Here is a 21,091-nt window from a genome sequence, read left to right as displayed (position 1 = left end):
ACACTCCCAGTTCCACTGCTCCGCATCTCAATGTTGGGGGGGCTTTATAGCCCTCTAGCCCACGCCTGGCATTAGGCAGCAGCATGGTGCCAATGTGTGCATCTGCAGTACTTCTCTACAGGGACAGGGTGCATTTGCATTTGCGACAGGTGCAACTTAAAAGAGGCTGAATGCATTCATTAGAAGGGGTGTCCACATACTTTTGGACATATAGTGTTAGGTCGACAGCTAAATGTTTAGGTGTTTTTCGACCTCAGCAATCTGATAATGAATAGCTGAGATACCTGTGCTTTCTGGGCAACATCAAGAACTAACTGGAACTTTTCAGACACAGTCAGGTCTTCCTTCGGAGGTTCCTGAAGCCAAAACAATAAAGAGAGAAGAAATCGATAACCTTCAGAAGAGCTCATCAAGCTTCAGGTTAGGATGAACTGAATTGACAATCTGAGAGAGTAAAGAAATGAGACGCACCACCGGTTCGGAAACTTCAGGCACAATACTCCACTGAATCCTCCACCCTCTGCAGAAGAAAGCATCAGAAACAGGGTTTAAAGGGTTTAAAGGCACGGGCGTAGTCGAAGTTTAACGCACACTTAACATAGACTTAACAACAGGGTCTCTTTCCTTCCTCTGCTCTAGCTGATATCTATCTTTGGACCAGTGTTTCCACATAACTGGTAACCATGGTTACCAACACGCCTCCTCCTAAGGCACCATCACTGTCTATTCATTGACAGAGGCACTTTTTTAGTGTGGTTTATTAAGCCCTGTGAAAATCATCTGTGAAAATATGCTCATGTATTTGAAATATCCTTTTTAATTATAGAAGGGAAAGAGGACGGATCTGACGGCTTACCTGGCAATGAGGTAATTCAAGGACAACCTCAGAATGGCTAAAAATAAAAACATTGGGATGGCCCAGCCATGCCATGCAGCATTCATGTAGACCTGTGGAGTAGAAAATGCAGAGTCACATACACACACATATATGTATATATATATACACGCACACACACACACACACACACACACACACACACATATATTATGCTTCATTTTTCAAAATAAATGGTCAATTAAATGATCTGCAACATAGCACAAGGATGCAGAGACAAATACAGCTGTGGGACACAGAAATGTTCATAATACAGGTTATGGCAATCCTACAGCTGAGGCATTTGACCCCAGGACCACCCTACCAACTGGTAAGCATGGTGGTGGTAGCATTGTATTCTGAGGCGGTTAGCCTCGCTGCCAGTGGAACCGGTGGTACATCTCACAAAGTGGATGAAATAATGAAGGACTACTGTGGACCACCTCCGAATTCTTCAGCCTAACCTCAATCCATCAGCTAGACGACTGAAACCTGGGCACAGTTAGGTGTTCCAACAGCACAGTGACCCCAAACACACAACACAAGAGGTGGTGGAATGGATGAAGGAGGCTTACATTGAGCTTTTGGAACGACCTTCCCAAAGTCCTGACCATAACTCTATTGAAAATATGTGGGCCGTGCCAGGGAACCAAGAAATACAATGACAAACTCCCAAAACTACCAGTTTTGCAGAATAGAGTGGCGAATATCCAACCAGAATTCTGATAGAACGTGTTGACGGCTACCTAGACATCTAGTCGGGGCGCCACCTTTAATTTTAGGTGTTCTGTATGGATGTTTGACCCTGTATTGATTGAAATATGACCATTTTGAGCAACCAAATCCTTGTTTATTTCCTTTTAAAGGCCTGATAAGAAGCCTGATACTGCCGTGTCATTCATGCCCATTATAAGCACATGCAAACTCACAACTGTAGGTAATTCAGGTCCATACTCACAATAAAGGCAATCGCTGATGTGTAGACTGAGTGCCAGTTTGATAAGGCGGACAGGTTCCTCAGGAAGTTAGTTATGGGTCTGGCACAGCGCTCTGTGTACATCAAATACACACACACACACACACACATACACACACTTTACAGTCATGCCTTAATTGGTTCGCTCACAACTGTAATTTAATGTAGAGCCACCACAGAATTACACTTAATGGACGTCTGCATTAGTGTTGTCAAAGCCATCATAAAGCAAAGTAGCTTAAAGCGGAGAAGTGACTCACTCAGTCGTCTCATGTTTTCCGTTAACCTGAAAGAGAGAGAAAAAGAGAGAAAGGTTTCTTACAGTACGTTTTCACTGCGCTGGTCCAAAGCGGCACAGTCAAGGGTGAGCCAACTCTTTTATTAATCAAGGATGATTTTATGAGTCACCCCCCTACACACACACACACACACACATACACACCTACACCACTCCTCCTCACATCACAAGGCACAAGGTTACCCTTCCACAGATCTTTTGATTCTGAAATAAATGCAAACTTCTTCTGACAGCCTGGCAGAGGCAGTGCTACACAGTTAGCAAGGTCATCCTGCCCGAGATCTGAATGGATTAAAAGCACCTAAAGAGCATTTGCAGTGCAATGCTGTCTGCTGGCCAATAGAGGGAGGGCTTGAGCATTTGAACAACTGTGCAAGCTCCACTCTAGTGCAAAGCTTACTCCACGTCTTAGGCCTGGAATACCATGATCTTCAGGGTGTGTGGTGTTTTCAGACCCTTAATCAAATCAAATGCATGCTACTAGTGTCTGAAGATTGCTCTCTGAGTAGAGCTATGAGGCTAATGTAGTCGCAATGCAATGGAAACATATCGCACCAATAAGCATTGCAAACTGTGGGACTGACAGATTCTCTAGGCTTTATAATTCATTAAAATGATTAATTAATTAATTAATTAATTAATTGAGGTATTCCCTTTTTCTCCCCATCTAGCATGAGCAGTGCTCCGGACACTAGGAGAGTCTGATACAGGCAAAGCTAGCCACCACCTTCTCAAACTTTTCAAACTGCTGGCAATGTGGCATCGCCGGTCAGCAGATACACTCAGAGGAAAGTGGTGGAGTTAGGGACCCAGCGCATCAGCTAACAGCGATGTACCGGCCAACACCGCTTTTAGAGTTTTGAGAGCGCGTCATCTATCCATCTTGAGAGAGCATGACCAATTGTGCTCTTTTTGACTCTGCCTGCTGATGGCAAAGGGGCTCGGCTCGGGATTCAGAAAGTCACGACCACCGGGCCCCATGACTTCATGACGTCATACAGTCTTTTGGAACAAATAAGGACACCCCATGAAAAAAAAAAAACATTTGTCATCTCCACTTCCCATATAGGAGCACTGTGTAGCTCTATAACTCCAGGCTGTCTCCATCTGTTTCTCTGCAGACTCTGTTATCAGCCTCCTTTCACCCTGTTCTTCAATGCTCAGGACCCCACAGGACTGACCACCACAGAGCAGCTATTATTTGTGTGGTGGCTGAGTCATTCTCAGCACTGCAGTGACACTGACTGACATGGTGGTGACGAGTGTGTTAGTAGTGTGTGTTGCGCTGGGGGTACGAGTGTTAAACACCTCAGCGTCACTGCTGTACTGAGAATAGTCCACCAACCAGAAACATCCAGCCTACAGCGTCCTTCCTGTGGACGGCAGCGTCCTGTGGGAGCACCGATGAAGGACTAGAGGATGACCAGCAGAAACTGTGCAGCAGCAAAACAGAGAGCTTCTGCCTCTGACTTTACCTTCATCTACAAGCTGGACCAGCTAGGTAGGAGTGTCTAACAGAGAGTGGACAGTGAGTGGACAGACACAGTGTTTAAACACTCCAGCAGCACTGCCGTATCTGATCCACTCGTACCAGCAGCGCAACATTTAGGGCAGTTTTGTGTAGGTACAGTGCTCAACAGTAGATCTCAAGTTTAAAAAATTTCCCCCTACTGAAGAACCCCATCGAACCTTAACAGTCCCAGAACTCTTCCCCCACCTTTTAGCACTGAGAGGTTCCTCCGGCTCTACTGTGTTCTCCTCAGGCTGGAAGCGAAAGTCCTCGATGTAAACACCGAAGCGATCGTACAGCCACTTCTGCAGCCGGAAGCACAGCGTCTCCTTCTGCTGCTTCTCTGCAGAGAGAGAGAGAGAGAGAGAGAGAGAGAGAGAGAGAGAGAGAGAGAGAGAGAGACAGACAATGAAAGAGGGTGTCAATGACTGGTCTGCCTACTTCAGAGCACAAACCCAAGCTCTATTAACCTAATTTACTTCGTGTGTGTGCCTGTGTATATGTGTGTATCTCTGTGTGTCTGTGTGTGTAAGGCTAGCTCTCCGGCTCCACATCCTGCTCTCTTCTCTGTTTCTCCTCAAATACTAAAAGGCTCCTCTGGCCTAGATAGGCTCGTCTACAAATTTAAACTGCTGCCTGAAATAACAGGCTCTGATGCCTCCTGAAGCAGAGTCAAGCTCTGAGGCACGGGAGCCCCGTTCACACAAACACACAGACAGACAGACAGACAGACAGACAGCACATCAGAGAGAAGACCGTGTTTATCTGACTGCCAGGGTGGGATACCTTCACCTCCTACACACACACACACACAGGAAAACACACATATACACAATCTGTGTGTTGATATCAGAGAAACAATGGTAGAGATGCAAAATGCTTCACAGCAGGGCTCTCGGCAGAGTAAACACCTCATTAGAGCGTGAAGTGTGTGTTCTGTTACCCGTGCCATTGGCCGAAGGGGACTGCTGCTTACGAGAAGGCTGTGGAGGTGAGTCTTCTAACCTGAAAAACAACAGAAAATGATGTGTGATAAATAAACATATACATTCACACACACACACACACACACACACACCTACATTCTTAGATAAACACACACAACATGTTTACCCCATAGGAATGAATGTGGTGCACGTACACTAGAGTGACCAGTGGGCACACACCTCCGGAGTGGTGGGCAGCCCTAGCTGTGGCACCCAGGGAACAGTTGGGGGTTGGGTGCTGTGCTTAAGGGCACTTCAGTCGCGTCCTGTCAGTTCAAGGGATCAAACCGCCGACCTTCTGTCTACAAAGTCACTTTCTTTAACCTTCAGGTCACAGCCGCCCCAACCACAGCACCCTCTTGGCAACACCTGAGCAACAACCTGAGACACCATAGCAACCATCTGGGATACCATAGCATTGCAACATTACAGTGCTCATATAGCAAGCAACTAGCTGTGACTTAGCAATGACCTGTATATCGGCAACTGCCTACCAACCACTAGGAAACACCATGGAAACCATCTGAAAAACCACAGCAGTCACCTTGCAACATTATAGCACTCATTTAGGCAGCACTCTGCAACAACAAAGCAGCATCCTGGGATACCATAGCAACCACTTAACAACCACTTAGCAATACCACAGTCACCATCACATGGGATACCATAGCAACTGCCTAGCAACACCCTGGAAACCACAAAGCAACACCATAGCAGGCATGCAGCAATCGCTTAGCAACGCCTTAGTAGCCACCTAGCAACTGTTAACCAATGTCATAGCAACCACCTAGCAACAACATGGAAATCACATAGAGTACCATGCCTCAATGGCTTAGAACTGTTTTGGGGGTACAAGGGGGATCTAGACAGTATTAGGCTGGTGGTTGTAAGTGCTAAGTGGGTGAACTCAGATGAAGCAGGCTGCTTAGAGCCTCACAGCTGATGCTGTACATTTGTGTACTTTGTGGTTTAGGCATAACAAGCTGTAACTCTGTGCAATGATCCTTCAGCGCTCGACCCCTTTACTCACCCCCAACTGCCGAAGAATGTCCTAGACTCTCTGTGAAGCATCCAAAAGGGGCGGAGGCGGCAGTGGCTATTTTTAAAGCCCAACTAGGGGAGCCCAGGCTGGGACAGCCCACCCTGGCCAGCCCTGTCCTGTCCTGTCTCTGAAGCGGTGATGCAGGAGAAGGGTGAGTGAGCACTGCCAACATACAGCTACTGATCACACAGCTCAGCAAAAGAAAGCAAGCCTGTGCTGAGCCAAAACCTGGGCCAGTTAGTTTTCCTGCAATGTGTTCTGAGTGATCACTTCAGGGCCTGACTGATTAATTAAGTACTTTAATTAAAAGAGCACTGGGGGCATCTCAAATCAGTGGCTCCTTACTATAGTTAATATAAAGGTGATTCATCAAAAACAACAATTATAAAGATGAAAATGATTCAAGCCCTTGAATAGAGTCCTTCATAAGAACTCACATTTGCTGATCAGGTGACGAATCAAGGGCTTCATTAGTTGCATCAGGTGACATTAGACTGCATGTTAGAAATATGGCCAAGTCAAGAGAGTTGTCCAGAAAGTCCAGAGAAAAGATCACTGCCATCACAAACAAGGAAAAGGAGAACGAAAGGTAGCCACGGCACTGAATGTACCTAGAGATACATTTGGAAGCAACACTGGGAACACTGGCTACACTACCTGGATGTGGCAGAAAGAGGAAGCTATCGTCAGCTGCCACCAGATTCCTGAGGAAGGAGGTGGCCCAAGGACTGGCAGCAAGATTTGGTGGCAGCCAGCAATGAGGTTTCAGAGGTTTGCAGAGTAAGGCGTATACTAAACACTGAAGGTCCCCATGCCCATACACCTCTACTGACCCACAAGCCGGCTCCACTCTCACAGTCGGCTCCACTCTCCAAACCAGAGAAATGAGCCACAGGGTTATTTAAGCTTTGGGATTCTGTATAGTGGAGCAATTCAACAAAACTGGACCTTTTCGGTCTTATGGATCAGCGATTTGTCTGGTAGAAAAAGAAAAATGAAGCATACTCTGAAAAAAACGCCCTGTCTGCAGTGAAGCGTGGCGATGTATGCATTATACGTAACATAGCTAACATCATGTTGAGATTGCTGTATGGACATAATACAGTTAATTAATTCTTTCTAGACGTTTTTTTGCACTTTTGAAAGTAATTTTAGCTAAAAAAATGGTCTTAGTTGGTAGACTAATTGGGTAACACCTGGACGGTCCACTGTAGATGCCTTGTAGACACTCACCAGACTGAATATCTATTAAATACGACTGAACTAAGTTTAATGTAAATGACTGTCTATTGGATATAACCCTACACCTAACTCTAACTTTAACCTTACCCTCACCCTTTTTAGGCTAGGTTTATGGTTAGATTTAAGGTTTAGGATGAGATTAGGGTTAGTACTAGGTGCAAGGTCTCATTCCATAGACACTCATTTATATTCACCAAGTACATTATACCAATACCAATCCTATAGCCGTACAACTAACATCTCTTGTGTAATGTGTAATTTTAAAGATAGCAAATAGATCTAAAATGTTTTGAGGAGTTCTTGAGTTAAGGCATATCCAGTTGAGAACCAAGAACCAGCTGAAAGTGTATCCACATATGGGCGTGTGGTTTAGGGCTGCAACAATCAACTACTTTGATAGTCAAATAATCCATCAATTATTGAAATGGATACTCGATTATTCAGATCATGAATTGCTAAATTAGCAATCAACTCATATGTAGCTCTTATCTTTTAAATTTAGATTGCATTTGTGTAGTGTTTTAACTTTCCTGCTGATCTAAAAGATCAATAAAACTATTATTATTAATATGAAAATATTTTTTAACCTCTACGCATAACCAGCAAGCTCATTGGCTCTTTTTGTTAAAGGAAGCTAAAGCAAGCAAATGTCCATATGAGACTCCCACACCTCACACTAATACAACTCTGCTCTCCACTCACACACCAGGGTGTGTACCCGTATGCCCAGAACCGAACCTAGTCAGCCTGAGAAACATGCGTGGTGTGATCTGGTACATATGGTGGGCCTCATGTGTCATGAGTAAAAACCTGCAGACACACCTGGATAAATAGCTGTTCTCAATGATGGAGAATTAGTGCTTCTCAAACTGAACCTCAGGGTCTTCCTCTACATATTTGCTCTGTCCCAATGCATTGGAGCGAAGTTGGAGCAAACATCTGGACTGTGTAGTGGTCCTCAGAACAGTCTTCGAGAACCACTTTTAAAAACTTGAGAACCGCGTAAAGTTACAGAGTGGTGTCCTCGTCCTTTATAAAGGTCTCAGACACCAATAACTGCTTTCAAACCAGCTGTTAGGGCTGAAAAGGGGGATCAACTCCATATTAATGCCTATAGGTTTAAAATGGGATGTCATAAAAGCTCCTGTTGGTGTAACGTGTAGGTGTCCCAATACTTTTGTCCATATAGTGCAGCTGTGCTCACCTGGTCTTCAGGACTTCGTTCATCTTCTGCTCCAGGTCCAGCCTCCGGACCCGCTCCTTCTCCAGCTCCTGCTTCAGGGTGTCCACATTGGTCTCCTCTCGCAGCTTCCTCAGTTCCTCCTCTGCCAAAAACACAAGCAATAAATGACCTCACACTCTGACAAACGGCTCTGGGCAGCAGGGAAAATGCATTATTTAGAAAAGCCGCTCGGCAGTGCTAGAGGAGCTTATTTTCCTCTGCCTGTATTATGGTGGAGAGCTGTGTCCCGTTTCAGACAATCACTGGGACATTGTGATCTTTAGTGATCTGTCTTTCGTGTCCCCCGCTGAGAGCTGGACTCTGCTTACATGATACGTTACATTTCTGGCCGATGCACTCAGACAAACACTCCATTCATTGTTTCAGCACCTCTCTCTCTCCCGCGGTTCGTCCATCACGCCATCCAATATAACTCCCAATATCAACTAATACACTGTGCGCCTCTAGCTATACTGAAAGCCATCAATATTTCAGCAGCAGAGCTAGCTGGTTGGCAGTGTGGATGAAAGGTGGACCATAAGGGGTGCTGGAAGCAGGACAAAATGACAGTTGTGGCACTAGCATTTAGTGTGGCACTATGTATCGTTAAATTAGTGATGAATATCGGGCTAGCATTAGCCTTAATTGATTTTAATATGCAGACGGCATTAACATATTGAACAAGCCAATACTGGAAGTTTCAGTACTTATTTAAATAAACTAACACCTGACTGATGTTGAATTCTGCAGAATTCAGGTAAATATTATTATACGGTCATAATTTGTGTGACCTTATGCTACTAAAGAAATCATAACTTGCACAAAATCTTATTACTTTACCTCTGCAGTCCACATACTCCTTTAAGGCATTTTACAGCTGTCCACGAGGGGGTGCTCAAAACGTGATCTGTATTTATGTCAGTGATGTGAAAGTGAATTACACTCCCTAACTGTAGGGGGAGCCCAGGAGCCCAAAAAAACCCTAATCCTCACATAGACCTGCAACAGTAATAACTGTGGCAGGCTTAGCCACAATACCCCACTATGGCACCAACTCATCATCAGAAGCAGTGTCCACAAATATTTGGACATATTGTGCAATGCTCTTTTCACTGAGTGCAATCAAATCCTCGCAGCAATGCTACAGAATCTAGTAGAAAGATGAAAGAAGTTACTCCAACTTTTTTTTGTATCCTTTTAATGTCCCAATACTTTTGTCCAAATAGTGTATCTGCTAATACTGACCGTGATATGAATCCAATAAAATCCTGCATCCCCAATTTTTGATAGTTGGCATCAGTATTGAAGCCTAAATACAGTTATCATGACATTCCCATCTCGGCCCTGAACTCCTCTCCGTCATGTTCAGCAGTTTCTGAGGCCTGCTCGACGTGTCCAAGCTCCAAAGCTCTTCAGAGCTCTGTGGAGAGGTTTCGTCAGCGACTGTGACAAATCGCACGTTTGCATGAGGCCTATTATCAGCTCCTAATTCAAGGCAAGAGTCTGAATTTGGATCCCTAAAGCCAGCCTATAATTATCAGTGCAGAATAGCTCCAGAGGCAAATTCGGATTCTTGCCGAGGAAAGAAACTCCAACCGACATTCAATGCTGAGGGAAGAGATTAAAAAGCCCAGCCTTACAGAAAATCACTACATCTGACAGTGTACGCCTGCCTGCAATCAATCAAACTGAGTCTGGGAATGAGATTTTGGCTCTGATCAGCCAGTATTTGTACTAGCAGCTCTCCATCACAACATACTGGGCACTCGTACAGCCGGCTGTGTTTGCTAACAGCCGTGTGTTCAGTGTTCTGCCTGGCCTTCTGAGCAAAACCTGTGAGCCGTTACTTCCCCATCTACAAGGTAAATGTAGCAAAGCAAAGGAAGCTTCTACCCCAACAGTTAGCACTGAGCTACTGACCATTCAGTACTTATTTAAATAGACTAACACTTCACTGATGTTGAATTCTGCAGAATTCAGGTAAATATTATTATACGATCATAATTTGTGTGACCTTATGCTCCTAAATAAAATCATAACCCATTCCAGAACTAGCATAAGACCTCTCTCCTGAGTCACATCTGTGTAAAATCCGATTACTTTACCTCCCCAGTCCACATACTCCTTTACCTTTAGCTTGTCAACAAATGCAATTTTGTAGTTGTCCACAAGGGGGCGCTCAAAACGTGATCTGTATTTACAATAGTGATGTGAAAGTGTATTATTTCACTCCCTAACTGTAGGGGGAGCCCAAGAGCACAAAAACCTGCAAACCATTACTTCACCATCTACAAGATAAAAGTAGCTAACAAGTAAAGGATGCTTCTACCCCAACAGTTAGCAGTGAGCTACTGACCATTTGAGGCAGGGACTCCACAAGACCTCAGAAGACGTCCTGTGGTATCTGGCACCAAGTAAGTCCTGTAAGATGTGAGGTTTGGCCTCCAGAAGCATCAGTGAACCTTGGGTGCCCATGACCCTGTCGCTGGTTCTCTGGTTGTCCTTCCTAGCAGCACTTTTGGTAGGTACTGACCACTGCCTGATGTACTACCACCTGCCTGACCCAGACAGTTTGGTTCTTATGTAAAGTGGCTCAGATCCTCCTGCTTCCAATAGATCACCTTTAAGAACTGGCTGTTCACTTGCTGCCTAATATGTAGACCCCACCCCTGACAGGTGCCACTGGAACCAGATAATCAATGTAATTAGTGCACTATAGGCCCCTGTGGCACGGCCTAAGCTTTCAGCCTTTGTTTTCCTTCCATTACTTTCAGTTTTCTACTTGAAGTAGTTTTGAAACCAGTACTTTTACACTTTTACTGGAGTAAAAAGCTTAAGTTGACACTTCAGCTTATATAGAAGTCTTTTTAAACCTGATACCTGAGTAATGAATGTCAATACTTCTCACATATTTGACCGCGGTATACCCTATTACCGTTATTCCGCCCAAGCCGGGTAGCACCATTGAAGAACCTTGAAGAATCACAGTTGGTTGATCAACAACATTTGGGCTAAAAGGGAAAGACGTGATTTTTGGCTGAACAATCGCTTTCATTTATGGTGTAAATCCTGCTTGAATGTGACCGATTCTGGAACATGAAACCTCTTATGTTCTATTTAATACCACACACACACACACACACACACACACACACACACACACACACACACACACACACAGTGCTTCTCATAATGGCTAAGTAAATGCTGAGTGATGTGAAGCAACCTCCGGCAACAATGCTGGAAATTATATTAAAAATAAATGAAGCACAGACCAGGCAGCACACACACACACACACACACACACACACACACACACACACACACACACACACACACACAGAGACAAACAAAACACACTAACCTTTCAGCAGCACTCTCAGGTACTCTGCTTCTCAATGGCTTTATTCAACCCACTCAGACTGGTAGGAGTCAACAACAGGCACAAATAATAAAATGGGAGCAATTTGTAGCGCAGTGCCGTAAGCCTGGAACGCCATTTATTCCAAACCACTCCAGGTGAGAGTCCTTTCGGAAAGGACCACTGGCTCACTGCACAGATCTGCACAGTTATGATTCATCAACAGGTAGTTAAACCACAATCTGGACGCTTTATTACAGAGGAATGATATGGACAGCTGCCAGAAAAAACAAAAAAAAAGTATTTGGACACCTGCTCATTCATCGTTTCTTCCAAGATTAAAAAAAAAAATCCAAAATTTTCCATCTCTACAGACCAGGAAAGAAGGCTTTTTACTAGATTTTAAAGGATTGCTGTAAGGATTTGGTTGCATTCAGCGGAAAGTGAGGTGTCGGTGAGGTTCGGATGGTGATGGATGATTACCCCATCTCATCATCCCCAACTTCCCATCTCATCCCAAAAGCATTGGATGGAGCACTGACCATCATTCCAGAGAACACAGTTCCTGCACTGCTCCACAGCTCAATGCTGGGGGGCTTTATACCCCTCTAGCCCACGCCTGGCATTAGGCAGCATGGTGCCCATAGGTTCATGTTGATCTGCTCGAGACAGTCCTATTCTATTTGCAGAACATCTCTACAAGGACTAGACAAGCTGTCAGTGTGTGTGTGCACTTGCACATCTGTATCAGCAATGGTTGCAACTTAAACTAGCAAAATGGATTAATTAAAAGGGGTGTCCACAAACTTTTGGACATTTAGTGTACATTGCATTAAAATGCACTGTTGGACAGCAACTGGAATGGGAAAGCAAGGCTACATGATCCTTCTCCTTAGCTGTGTAGAACCTTTATATATCAGGTGAGGGCTCAATTGGCCTTTAAACGGTTCTTCATTTGGTTCCTTGACTGGTTCTTCTATGGCATCACTCAAAGAGACCATTTAAAGCCCCTTTCTTGTTCTGAGTGTAGTATCTCTAGGCTGTTATCTCCACTGTAGGACCCTTATTGGAGTCTTCACTAACCTCTTTCATGAGTGACCTGGTTTTGACCACGCCGCAGATGTTTGCTGGACATACATAAATCCACACTCTCTAATACTCACCTGCCTTGCAGCTCCACCTTGGAGGTGTACAGTTGGGGCCTATACCCCATCTGTTGCTGCACAGTGAGAGCTGGCTATCCTCTAGGCCTTCTTCAGTGGTCAGTGTCTGACAACAGAGCCATTATTGGCTGGTTATTTTTGGGTGGTGGATCCACTCTAAACCCAGCAGTGACTCTAACCCCAGTAATAAAGCTATGCCTGATACACACTCAGACCATCACCACACATTATGTAGTCTCATGAATGGTGCCATGTCAGTGTCAACAGTGCTACAACAGTGCAACAGTCCTATGGTCAGAAGCTGACCATGCAGGAACACCTGCAAACAAGGAGCCATTCTCTTTGGACTAACTGTCTCTAGTGTGAAGAGCACTGCTGTGAGGATGATGGATGATCACAACCCCACCCCACCTCATCCCAAAAGTACTGGATGGAGCACCAACCATCATTCCAGAGGTCAGTTCCACTGGTCCACAGCTCAATGCTGGGGGGCTTTATACTCTTCTAGCCCCACACCTGGCATTAGGCAACATGATGCTAATAGACTCATGCTTATCTGCTCCAGAGAGTCCTTGTCTATCTTCATCATACAGAAGCACTATAATGACTGCAAGCACCACCATGTACACTGGGCACTGTCCAGGAAATGAAGCTGTGGTCAGATCATTTAAAGTAGACAGTCTCTTTCGGTCAGGGCAGTCTACAATTAATTCACACAGGACGCGTTTCACATCCATCTTCTAATTAGCCTGTAGTAGCGAGACAGAGCAGAAGATTAATACACACACACACACACACACACACACACACACACACACACACACTACACTCATCTCCACCTGTTAGACCTCATCAAAGATTCAGCAGCTCTCAGAGCACTCTCTCTCTCTCTCTCTGACTCACACACACATTTTCATCCTGTGAAGTCATTCTTTATATTTGTCTCCTGCGTTTCCCTTCTTCTCGTGAGCCTGTCAAAACCAACAGCATTCTTCCTTCCCACATGCTTGCTTTAATGCCTCCTGTAATCTTATAAAACAGCCCAAAACAGAAACAGATCACATCGCTTGTGTAAACACCTTTCACACACTGATCTAGAGGGAAGTTACCTTCTCTAAACTGTAACCAGAGGCACTACGCTAGCATGACTGTAATACCCGTCTCAGACCAGTGCGGACAACATTGCACAATTCGTGTGTTAGAGATAAATGCTGAAATGCTGACAGAGGAACTGTCATGTTTGCTTAACTATGAGGGAAATATGTATACACACATATATACACACACACATTTATAGGCCCAGTTATTATGTATATGTATACAGCTTCGGAATAAATGAAGAGACCACCCTACGTGATCAGTTTCTCTGGTTTTACTATTTATAGTCAGTGTGTTTAAGGGAAATAAACGTTGAACATGTATTTCATAAACCACGGACAACAATTCCCCTAAATTCCAAATAGAAATAATGATATTTAGAGTATTTATTTGCAGAACTGCTCCAAAACAACTGCTCAAATAATGCAAAGAAATTATTATAGTAATTAAAATGCAAAGAAGTTATTATTCTAATGTAAACAACACAGTACTAGTCTTTGAACTTTGAGAGCATTCAAAAGGAACTATGGTGAAATAACCTTAACTGCCAATCACAGCTTTCATGTCTTGGCAAGCTCTCCACTAGTCTCTTAATTATGTATATATATATATATATATATATATATATATATATATATATATATATATATTTCATATATACTATATATCAATATATACAATATCTCATCTCCACACACACACACACACACACACACACACACACACACAGACACAGACACACACACACTTACTGACATTTGATCTTCATTCAAACAATAATAATAATAGATGGATCTAATGTAACTAAACCCATAAAACTGAAGAAACGTCTTTTGTAAAATGTAATTAATAAAATATTAATTTCCTCTCAGGACAACGTTAGGACACCCTATGCCCTAATAGCTGGTATTTCCCTCCTCGGCTGAAATAACTACCTACAATGGTCTCCAGCATCAACTGGCAGAGAGTTTTTCCCACTCCTCCATGCAGAGATCTTTCAGCTGTGTGATGTTTCAGCTTTAGTTATTAGACAGACTGTCTCACATTTTCCTCAAACTTCCTCTGATACAATACAGAATTCTTAGTGGAGTCTATGTTGGAAAGCTTCCCAGGCCTGACAGCAGAAAAGCAGCCCTAACCCATGACATCTCCACCTTCATGCTTCACAGTTCATATGGGGTCTTGTGCTCAAATGCTGACAATTGACAATGCGCTAGCAACCAGATGAGACACCAGGGCAACTGCATAGCAAACATCTAGCAACACTCTAGCAGCCCCTAGGAAACTCTAAAAATCTCAAAACAAATATCTAGCACCACTACAGCAACACTATAGTAAACACCAAGAACCTTCATAACAACCACCAAGCAACACCATGGCAAACAGCTTAGCAGCACTATAGTCACCACCTTGGATATCACTGCAACCACACAGCAGCGCCATAGCATTCACCTCGCCAGCACCACAGCAATCACCTATCAACACCAGCCGACTCCATAGTAACCACCTGGAATACCATATTAACCACATACCACCACAGCAACCACCTAGCAACACCATAATATTGAATATCTAGAACTGCACTGAATTCAGACGAATTTCAGAACACCCCCCCCCCCCCTCCCCCAGTGTTTACTGTATGTGAGCAGTGGTGGGGGGCAAAGTTCCCCCCAGCCAGTCTCTTAATTGTGCATCTTAAGAAGCTTAGCATATCCAGGCTGACCATGCCAGAGAACACATGTAAACCTATTACGAGCAGAGCAGAATGGCGAGAGAGGGGAGAGAGGACACAGCCTGAGGAAACACCGGGGCAGAGAGCACGGCCCACTCACACTCTCTCTCTCTCTCTCTCTCGCTCGCTCACTCGCTCGCTCGCTCTCGCTCTCTGTGCTTGTGTAATTAGTATTGAATGTGGCGGCCTGCTCACACACTGTCACTCTGCATCACATCAGGCCTAATGCCAGTCACTGTCGAAACACAACACAACAGTCGGCCGTGTGTCTGTCAGACAGTGGTCATGTGCCCATACCGCAGGATCACACTGTTCTACGACCACAAGAACCACAAGAAAATACGGTCAAATTTTCTGTCCTTTACCCTGTGATGGACTGGCGCACTGTCTAGGGGGCATTCCTGCCTCGCGCCCAATGATTCCAGGTAGAGATCGGATGAGAAGATGGATGGATAGAAGTTATTTTGGACTGCAGGTGTATTTTTAAGCCTTCAAAAATTCGTAAAAACTACTTAATAGTATCTAATAAAAATATTTTTTTTAAAGTAGAATTGTTCCCTATTTTGTCTTACTTTGGTGCTGCCAATGAACCCACCTGTTCATAGCTCCCCCTAGCACTAGCAATGCCCCTGATACTAGAAGGGTAAGGACTGAAACACATCTGAAGCCACCAACTCTTTTTGAACTGCTGCCAATGCGGCATCACCGGGCTGCCGATATGCTCTGAAGAAAGCGGCAGGTCCCCAGCTCTACTGCATCAGCTAACAGACGCCTGTGCCAGCCAACATCACTCTAAGAGTGATGAGAGGGGAGAGCACCATCTACCCACTAGAGGAGAACACGACCAGTTGTGCTCTCTCTAGCTACGGCTGCTGATGGCAAAGCGGCGTTGCTCAGGATTTAAACTTTGACCACTGAGCCACTCAGAGCCAGAATCTAATGAAAAATGATACTATAATAATAATAATAATAATAAATATATATATATATATATATATATATATATATATATATATATATATATATACACACACATATATATATACATATATACATTTACATACACACACACACTTAAAAAGTTTACATTTTAAAAAGTTAAAAATTGGTTAAAATTGTTTTTATAATTTTGTAAATTTAATAATTTTATCAGATTCTATTAATTAGGTTGTAATTTTTCTTTTTCTTTTTATATGAAGGATCCGTTTTTTCTCATTTAGTGAAGAACCACCAAAAATGACATGACAATAACATGACTCACTGTTGTGATACACTGTTCACCAGCAACACAGTGCAAAATGCCACTCTCCTCATCAACTGATGCAGTGGGCTGAAGAGTAAGCAAGGTCAGGTGATGTCATGGAGAACCTGCTCACCGGATTTGAACAATATTGAGAACCTGTGAGACTGTATTCGGACTGCGTGGGAAATAAACCCCCCCAACCTCGACAGGAGGTCAGTGAACAGCAGTGCAGAACAGCCCAGAGAAGAGCCTACAAAACCCTGAGAGATGCTCTTAGTTGTCCGTTTAAGCTGTTTCGGCTGTTTTTGGTGTGTATCACCATCAAATGTCAGAATTATGAGCTGTTCTTTTCGACTGCCAGTTTATACGCATGCACAGCTAAGAGGAAATAATCAATTCTCAGCTGTTTCCGTGCCAACAAAGCTGTTTTACTAAACCAGACCCTTCGTCATCAGGATAAGCTCTTTGGGTTTACTCTGGGTCAACGTCTGTTTCACTTCCCTGTTTCAACATTGCGGAAATAAAGCTGTCAGAATACCTTCAGTCCGTAATACGGCAAACCCAAAAGCGAATATGTCCAAATGTCTGTGGACACCCCTTCTAATGAACGCAATCAGCTACTGCTGACACAGATATGCAAATGCACACACATGGCTTGTCTAGTCCCTGTAGAGAAGTACAATAGAATAGGACTTTCTGCAGCAGGTAACCATGAATCTATTGGCATCATGCTGCCGAATGCCAGGCGTGGGCTAGAGGGGTGTAAAGCCCCCCAGCATTGAGCTGTGGAGCAGTAAAACTGGAACATCCAGTACTTTTGGGATGAGCTGAGTCGGGGATGATGAGGTGAGGTGTTGATCATACAACATCCTGACCTCACTTCTGCTTTTGTCACTGAATGCAGTCAAAGCCTCACAGCAGTGCTCAAAAATCTAGTTTTTTTATTTCTTAAGAAACAAGGAATAAGCAGGTGTCCCAAAACTTTTGTCAATATAGTGTAGAATAAAGAGAGCAACATACTTCACTCTAATTTGAAAATCGAATAGCCTTACTTTTCCATTCTTTCGATTTGTCATGGCAACTGAACTGAAGGAAACGGTCCTCACCATCTCGAGTAGAGGCACAGGAGAGGTTCTTCACTGGAATGGTGAAGAACCACTCAAAGAACCTGTGCAGGGTTCTCATACACAAGCACAAATTCTAATAAGGTTAATGCTGTAGTTGGACACTTACTAAGGTTGAGGTTGCTCTTCTGAATCTTCATCTTGTCAGTTGCAATGTCTCCAAGAAGCTCGAGTTCAGGTACTACGGTCTCCATCTGTGCCCCAACTGCTCTGGGCCCCTGGACTCCCTGTCTCTGGCCTGCAAAAGCCGTTAATGCCTCTGCGTCCTAGTGCGCGGGATCAAAATCCACATTCGATCCGAATCCAACGGCTCAGAAATCATCCTAAACTCCAAACACGGTCAACACGTCCTCCTTTACTTGTGGATCCGGTCTAGGGCAGAATATAGAGCCCTGAGGGACTCCGCGCACTCCAAATCGGCATGGGTGCTCCGAACAGCAACGCTAGCTGCAACCGAGTGAAAGAGTGGACAAGGGGAAAGGTGGAGCCTTATGCAATGACACAGTCAGCAATTTTAGTCCCCCGCAGGCTCATGCATGTGGCTTTGCATCTACTGAAAAAGCTACAGTATGAGATCTGGCTTAGAATAAAGGCTTTTTGAACAGGAGGTGCTGGGAGTCCACTGTTCTCCTTGCTAAGCGAAGGCATTTATCTTTACCATATGTTAGATGTGTCACTGTGGACAGAGCTGAGTAAAAGTACAAGAGCTCTATCAGAAAAGTGACTTGAGTAGAAGTAGAAGTGTCTTTAAGCTCAAGTCAAGTCAAGTCAAGTCAAGTGGGTTTTATTGTCATTTCAACTACATATAGAGTACACAGTGAAACGAAACAACGTTCCTCCAGGACCATGGTGCAACATAGACAGTGCATACAAGACACAAGTGCAACACAAACAAACAAGTGCGGACAGACAACACAACACAGTACAGACAGAGGATAATAAATAATTGGGGGTAGTGTGCAAATTGTGCAATGTGCAATAAATAGAGTCCAGTGAGGTAGTAAAGTAAAGTTATTAGTGCAAATGCTTGTGCAAAAAATGCTTCCCATGTTATCTGGGGTAAATGGTTGGAAAGAGAGAGAGAGAGAGAGAGAGAGAGAGCATGTAACAGAAAGATATCAGTTCAGAAGTTGAGTTGAGTGTTGAGAAGTCTGATGGCTTGGGGGAAGAAGCTATTGCAGAGTCTGGTCGTGTTGGACCGGATGCTGCGGTACCTTCTTTCTGATGGCAGGAGGGAGAACAGTCTGTGTGAAGGGTGGGTGGAGTCATCCACAATGCTGGTTGCTTTGCGGATGCAGCGGTTGGTGTAAATGTCCATGACGGAGGGGAGAGAGACTCCGATGATCCTCTCAGCTGTCCTCACAATGCGTTGGAGGGACTTGCGGTCAGAGGCTGTGCAGGTCCCAAACCAGGCAGTGATGCAGCTGCTTAGGATGCTCTCTATGGTTCCCCTATAGAAGAGGGTGAGGATGGGTGGAGGGAGACGGGCCTTTCTCAGCTTCAGACTTAAGTGGAAGTACTAAAGTATTCAGCATTTCTGTACTTAAGTATTTGTAAGTAGTTTATTCTAAACTGTACTACTGAAGTACTGAGAGTAAAAGTACAGTACTGTGTTCTGTAGTTCTTACAGAAATCAGTCAGAAGTCTGAGTATCAGTGTTTCTATTAGTTCAGATGCTCAGACTTAAGCACTGTCTCAGTTCCTCTGGCTGTAGTAGAAGGACGGGACTGTAGAAGACAGAGTTCATGAACACGAGTCTTCAGTTCACTCTCTAAACAAACTCGCCCATAAGAGAGAGAGAGCTGAGCAGACCTGACTCGACCCGCCACACACAAGAGCTTCATCTGTAAAACCAGTGAGGAGAGCAGCTCAAACCCTGAGCTTCACTCTCTGTAACCTCAACTACAGCTGAAAGATCTCAGGCCATTCAGACACATACGAGTATTTGCAGGAGGTGAAGATGGAGGAGGTTCTTCTGGTGGTTCTTCTTCTTCTTCATCTGGAGATAAACTAACAGAGCTCCAGCGTTAGTGTCCTCACTGCAGCAGCGGAGTGAGAGGAAGAACGGCAGCATGCTCGCTCACGGCTCCATTGCCTGTTCTGCTCAGTGTTGAGGCGGCTTCATCAAACCTGGTGACAGCGCCATCTAGCGCTCTGGCCTGGTGATACTGTGGGTCTGAAATGATTCGTACTGTTTTTATAACTGTAACGAGTAACGATGCAGCACATCAAACATGTAACAGAGTAAATTGTAGTATTTTACTACTTAAGTACCGTAGTGAAGTAGTTCCACTTCCTTACTGTACATCTCTGCCCATAATTCACCCAAACACACCGACCAGAGTTTCCACTCCATCCAGTTCAACCATGTTCAACTCCGGCTGAAAAACTCCGCCCATCTTGTGTCATTTTTAACGAGGCGACCAATAAAACACGAGTTTAGCTGAAGCGGAGTGAACGCAGGGCTGAACGGTGGGAGGGATTTACTCATGTTCGTATTTAACAGTGCTAATGCTAATGCTAATCCGTTCAGCATTCATTGAAACTGTCTCAGCAAGGTTTGGTTTAAACCCCTGAGAAACAGACCCCTCAGCGCCGGGTCAGGGTGAGGAGTTTAATGGAGAAATACGATGCTGTGTCTCTTTGCTAGCTGTGGTGTTCAGGACCCTCGCTAGCTAATGTTGCTAATGTTGCTAATGTTTACATGGGCTGAGTGGGAGGAGTTAAACCTGCTGGTTTCTTCTGGTGGTTCTTCTTCTTCATCATCTGGAGATAAACTAACAGAGCTCCAGTGTTAGCCTGTTCTGATCAGTGTTGAAACCCGGTGACAGCGCCATCTAGTGCTCTGGAGGTGATACTGTGGGTCTGAAATTATTCGTACCGTTTTTATAATTGTAACGAGTAACGATGCAGCTCATAAACATGTAACAGAGTAAAAGTATTAAACTTATCCAAAATATGTAGAGAAGTAAAAGTGGAAGTAGGAGAAATAATAATAATCCTCCAGTAGATAGTTGAGGCACTTTTAACAACAAAATACTGTGATTATTGGAACAACTGGCTGAGCTTCATTGACTGACCTAGATCCTTTCTCAATGCCTTCTCTTTAGAGCTCGAGAGCTAAACTGAAGCCGTCCTGTGATGTGCTGTAATCCGGAACCGCAGCACTGCTGCCTTTACAGAACCATCGTCATTGAAATTTCCTGCTATGATGGAGCAG

The 21,091-nt window shown here is 44.2% G+C and overlaps 1 protein-coding gene across 2 annotated transcripts in view; it reads right to left on the bottom strand.

Moving 5' to 3' along the window:
• Positions 1-21,091, bottom strand: part of gramd4a (GRAM domain containing 4a) — a 91,283-nt gene that overhangs the window by 19,684 nt on the left and 50,508 nt on the right. The window contains exons 1-9 of one of the 2 annotated variants that reach the window (XM_072674229.1): positions 17,981-18,252; positions 8,133-8,253; positions 4,602-4,663; positions 3,866-4,001; positions 2,111-2,136; positions 1,833-1,924; positions 857-948; positions 472-520; positions 285-356 (exon numbers count right to left, since the gene is read on the bottom strand). In XM_072674229.1, the coding sequence (XP_072530330.1) occupies positions 285-356; positions 472-520; positions 857-948; positions 1,833-1,924; positions 2,111-2,136; positions 3,866-4,001; positions 4,602-4,663; positions 8,133-8,253; positions 17,981-18,065 (735 nt within the window). In that variant the 5' untranslated portion in view covers positions 18,066-18,252. Of the gene's footprint in view, positions 1-284; positions 357-471; positions 521-856; positions 949-1,832; positions 1,925-2,110; positions 2,137-3,865; positions 4,002-4,601; positions 4,664-8,132; positions 8,254-17,980; positions 18,253-21,091 lie in introns of those variants that run through there. The other variant, XM_072674228.1, reaches the window with a different exon arrangement.

The sequence above is a fragment of the Salminus brasiliensis genome, chromosome 2 (assembly GCF_030463535.1).
Source record: "Salminus brasiliensis chromosome 2, fSalBra1.hap2, whole genome shotgun sequence".
In the NCBI taxonomy this organism is placed as follows: Eukaryota; Metazoa; Chordata; class Actinopteri; order Characiformes; family Bryconidae; genus Salminus; species Salminus brasiliensis.
This window is presented reverse-complemented; position numbering and strand designations above follow the sequence as displayed.